Source organism: Olea europaea, unplaced genomic scaffold, assembly GCF_002742605.1.
Source record: "Olea europaea var. sylvestris unplaced genomic scaffold, O_europaea_v1 scaffold399, whole genome shotgun sequence".
Classification (NCBI taxonomy): Eukaryota; Viridiplantae; Streptophyta; class Magnoliopsida; order Lamiales; family Oleaceae; genus Olea; species Olea europaea.
The window spans coordinates 88,532-93,973 of NW_019259490.1; the positions used below are offsets into that span (position 1 = coordinate 88,532).

The 5,442-nt window shown below is 33.6% G+C and overlaps 2 protein-coding genes across 2 annotated transcripts in view; one reads left to right on the forward strand and one right to left on the reverse strand.

Annotated features, from left to right (window-relative positions):
- Positions 1-5,442, reverse strand: part of LOC111387346 — an 84,910-nt gene that overhangs the window by 39,990 nt on the left and 39,478 nt on the right. The gene's annotated exons all lie outside the window — the stretch shown is intronic.
- Positions 3,899-5,442, forward strand: part of LOC111387345 (alpha-glucosidase 2-like) — a 12,413-nt gene continuing 10,869 nt past the window's right edge. The window contains exons 1-4 of the mRNA XM_023011898.1: positions 3,899-4,222; positions 4,356-4,424; positions 4,505-4,636; positions 4,720-4,837. Of these exons, the coding sequence (XP_022867666.1) occupies positions 3,914-4,222; positions 4,356-4,424; positions 4,505-4,636; positions 4,720-4,837 (628 nt within the window). The 5' untranslated portion in view covers positions 3,899-3,913. The remainder of the gene's footprint in view (positions 4,223-4,355; positions 4,425-4,504; positions 4,637-4,719; positions 4,838-5,442) is intronic.

Sequence of the window (5,442 nt, forward strand, 5' to 3'; positions counted from 1 at the left end):
GATTTTATCATAAAGAAATCCAATCAAGCAACTTGAACCACGCGACCCTCCTATAAGGAGTACGTTGCATTATCGGCACGAGGCAAGAGCGTTGCTTTGCTTATGGATTGACCAAAGGAGACCATGAGTTTTTATTTAAATAAACACCATATCCCACTCAATCTTTTAGAATAATGGATTTTAATTGAAACAATTACCAACTGTTCATATTAATTAAATTAATATACAGTTTAATTATTATGATTTTGCTATTCAGAAAATTTTAATTTAAATTAAATTAATCAAAGAAAAATCCGTGTTTAATACTATGCATCCTATTCATAGTATCACGAGCGATGTCATAAATAAATCTATATGTCATGATATCAAGAATGACAATATTTCAAACAATAATTTAAAGCATTCATAAAACAATAAAAGTAACAATTATTTGTAGCCCTAAAAGACTCAAGAAATAAATAAATTGGACTAAAGCCCAAAACTTAATTTAAATCTCCAGTCCAAAATATCCAAGCATCCAACAATAGCTGCTCCAAAAATAGTAAGAAAGTCTCTGCCACTGCACCTGTAATTAATTTCAAAAAATCCTTTTTTCTGAAAAAATCAAATTACAGATGTCTGCACGTGCAGACAAAAAAAAACTATATGCCCGTGTCAGAAAAAAATAATTTTTTTAAATACAATTTTTAAATTTCTTGTCTTCCATCTTCAAGCATTCTTCTTCAATTTTCAATCAACTTACAAGATCCAAAAATTACAAGAATTACATAAATTCCTACGTCCCGTAGGCTCACAAATTTTGAATCTAATTGTACAAAAAATGAAATCAAGATGATAGAGTCGTAATCCACCTATCTTGTTACAGACTCGAAATAACAAATTACATCAAAGATTGGCCACAAATAATTGGTTCACAGTTTAAAATAATTCAATCATTCAATCAACATATAAAATTTTTCTTGACATCGCTCGACTAGAACATGCAATCAATAACAAGCACGTGAACGATCTAGATTGCTCTGATACCAGTTGTTGGAATGCAGAAGCGAAATTAATCAGAAATTAATATTTTATTTAATCCAAAAAGCAAGATTGTCTAGATATTCACGTATATATTATAACAAAATTAAAGGATTCGAATTTTTTACCTAAGTTCAATGATCAACCTTGAAATAACTCTGATCTGCGAACTTCTGTCTCCTTTAATTGCAAGAATCTTGGTGCTTCAAACCTTCAAGCATTTTATGGTATTCTTCAACGAAAAGACTATATCGATGTGTGGGCACCTTCTTTCAATCAATCCAGAAACTAATTCTTGAATTTTCGACTACAAGAAAATAATATATTTCTCTCTTTTTTTCTCTCTACAAATTTGAATTTTTATGAAATTATGAATGTTTTAGTATTTTTCTATGCATCTAGTCTCTATTTATAGAGAAAAAGATGATAGAATTTTAGTACAATTATAATTTCACATTCAAACAAGAGTTCTAATTAAAACTTAAGTAGGAGTTCTAGTTTAAGTTCAATTCTAACATATAATTGCATGTGTAGTCCTAAAATTTCAATTACAATTACAATTAAGTTTATAAATTTCATAGTAATTACAACCAAGTACAAAACTTTATTGTAATTACAATTAAACTCAAAACTATTATAATTACCGTAATTAAGTTCCAATACTTTGTGGAGCTACCACAGAGACCTGATCGGACATATATTTTCCAAGCTTCAATAATTAGATCCTATCTAGTCGACCCTAGACCACTCAATCTAATCATTAGTCTTTATTTTTTCCACTAAAGGCAAAAAACTAAACTTTCGGAATATATAAGATCACAGAAGCCAATAAATCTGTAATATTTTTCTCTGACCTGCCGTATATATATTTTATCCCCGTTCGAGATCCGATAATTAGTTACGAGCATAAATGACCGTTTTGCCCCTCTAATTATTCTCACTAACTTAAGTTTCATTTTCTTCAACGATCCTGTGAACAAATCACAGATGTCAAAATTTAGCCGTCGTTAAACACTGATCTCAGATTTTAACCGTTCAACAGAAAATACTTAAGTAGTCACTCTATCCATTTTCCAGAGTGACGGTTCCCGACATGAATTCATGTTCTCTACTCCCCTCATTCTCAAGTTCTCAACTCATCGAGATATTTGACCAATCAAATTGATATCACCCATTGATAAATCAAAGAACGATTAAAATTGCGAAAAGATATACATAATCCTATCCAAGGATTCAGATGAAATACACAGCAGTCAAATGGAATTTAATTCTCCGCACGGTCATGCTATAGAATTAAATTCGACACGTGATCCGTTCAATACACTATAAGTGTAATAGTGTCACCTTTAACTATTTCTGTGATAAGCACAAATGACAAACCCGAATAGCGAATTGATCAACACTACAATCTTCCAATATAAGGCGTCAACCCTTATACATTGGTTGTGAACAAATTATTTATGTCTCACTGTACTTCTCAACGCGAGTACCCAACTCATATTATCACAAGTGATCTCATGCACTTTAATTTCGCATGCTCAATAATAAATAAATGCAATTAATAAAGTAAACACAATTTTATTCAATATTAAAAAATTAATATTGTTAGTTTTACATCAACAAAACTATACTATATGGACATACAGCCCAACAACTGCAACGAGTCTCACAAAGTTGTTACTTGTTGATGTTGGAATGACTTCCGATAATCACCAATTCGAAATGTAACCTTGAATATATGCACTTCCCAAATTCTGAACACCATTTTTTCCGTTTCCCTTTTGTGTTGATTGGCATGTAGTGATGGGGAATAATGTCAATAGTCTAGCTAACATTTGTTGCTACGGCCAACTTACATTTGTGGAGAATCGACCTGTCAGTGTAAGATAGGGGCTGCCCGGTACACTGGCCGACCATTCGGGTGATACGAAAAAGGATGTTTTTTTTGAAATATCTCCTTTCACTTAAAGCTAATGCTTCCTGTTTCATTCCCCAATAGTTGACGCCTCTCCAAAGACAGAGACGTTTGCTGCCGTGATAAGAGGAGCGGCCAATCAAGATGACTTGGTAAAGACCAAGATTAAAGGGAGACAAATCCTGAAGTGAAAATTTGTGATTAGATTCTCATGCTGATGGATTCAATGAGAAGTGCATTTGGAAATATTGTTGACTTAAGATTTGAATTTTCATATAAACAAGCTTGTCAAAAGAACTACTTGAAAATTCATTGTTCTCAAATCGGATCGACAAGCCGGTCCAGATTAGAAAAACCAGATATTTAAAAATCAGCCTGCTTGTTGGTCTAACCGCAAAACCGGTCGACCCACAACTAGTTTTAGCGGTTTGGGCAAGTCTTTTCCTCGTTAATTTCTGAAAATAAACTTCTTTATTAACGAACATTGCTGGGCAACCTGTCAATGGTGCCAAGCATTTATCAGGTTTTAATGCCCAAACATTGTACTATTTTAAAATGACCAGCCCATTTTTTAACTTGCTTCTCCAGTAATTTAATTCAAGCAAATCGATGTGGGATTGGGAGAGAGGGTTTATTATCCTCTCCACTTCTCAGCCAGGTATCAGCGCAGTGGTGTAACAGAAAGTCTTTGCATTGCTTTAATTCATTACGTCTATTCATTGTGAATGATTTAACCAGGTAAGTTCAAGATTCCATTTTGTTTATTTTTCTTATTAATTTGCAGATTTTTTTATTTTTTATTTTTATTTTTTTGGTGTTTAATCTGAGTAAAAATCTAATCAAGTCTTGTGAAGTGAATTTCAAGAAAAATCTGTGGGATTTCTTGGTATTGTTGTGCTCTTAAGTTCTTATTTTGATATTGCTATTAATTATTTGGATTTAGTTGCATGATTTGGGGAATATTCCTGATATGATTATATGGCATGTAGAAAGAATTGGGTGAAAAAGAGGTTGATTGGTGAAAGATTAGCAGTGTCTAAGATGGCTGGATATGAAGGAATGGCGACAAGTTCTGAGGTGAAATCGGGTAAAATGATATTCGAGCCAATTCTAGAGGAAGGAGTTTTTCGTTTCGATTGTTCTGCGGATGATAGAAATACTGCATTCCCGAGCATTTCTTTTAAGAATTCAAAAGAGAGGGAGACGCCAATTATGAATGTTCATAAAATTCCAACGTACAATCCCACATTTGAATGTGTTATGGGACAACAGATAGTCAGTATTGAGGTAATATTGTTTATCATCATTCTTTAAGCGTTGCACATTCTTTGATATCATTAAAACGTGATTCAGTTTCAATTTTTACCTTTTACAAGTTTACATGTTTTAAATTTTGGGCGTCAAATTTTCTGTGTTTTAGTTCCCGTCTGGTACCTCTTTTTATGGAACTGGAGAAGTTAGTGGGCAGCTGGAGCGGACGGGGAAGAGAGTAAGTCACTTGATCCAGCTTTTCGTCACTAAATTATGAATGACCGTTCTTGAAATAATTTCTATTTTTACTATGAACGGATTTTTACTTGGAACACCGGGAGCTATGGTACGGGAACAACTCCCTTGTATCAATCCCATCCTTGGGTTCTAGCAGTTCTCCCTGATGGAGAAGCATTAGGGGTTCTTGCGGATACTACACAACGATGTGAGGTACTTGATATTTCTTGGTTAGCTTGTGAGACTAATTGTTAGATAGCAATTGCTTTTCAGAAGTCTGGTCATTGTTTGAGCAGGTTGACTTGAGGAGGGAATCAAATATAAAGATCATTGCTCCATTATCATATCCATTGATCACATTTGGTCCGTTTGCTTCACCAACAGATGTTCTTATGTATTTTGCCCGGGCTGTTGGTAATTATCGATAATCACACTTTTCATTTTCTGGTCCTCCTAAATATTTTTGATGTCTCTTCTTAAATGACAAACTGCCAACTTATTATTTAGCTTATAATTCCTTTTCAGCATTTCCTTCTAGGATATTTATTTCCTAAAACAAACTTCTGAAGACTTATACTATAAACCGGTTTAATCAATTTTGATAATTGTTGTCCCAACAAATTTGTTCCCCTGGTGTCGTGCAGATTCTTAAAGTAAGTGACGTATAAATATTAGATTCTGTCATTTGAGAACAAGAATGGCAATATCAGATAGTTAAAAATGCTATTGGTAAAATGTGTTATGTTGTTACATATGTTTCACTGAAATGACATCCCAAGATATGATAACTTGAAATGACACCTTTTTCAAGATATGAACGCCTGGCATCCCTTGAAATCTTTTGGACTGTATAGAGCCTAATTTTACTGATCACATAATCCCTCCGTTGCGACCGACCTAGGGGTATATTGACATTCATGATTTTGTATTTGGTTGCCCAAGTTTTCTATATATAGAAAAATCTGAAGATTTTTTTTTTTTTTTTTTCCGCGGGGGGGGGGGGGGGGGGGTTGTAAGGG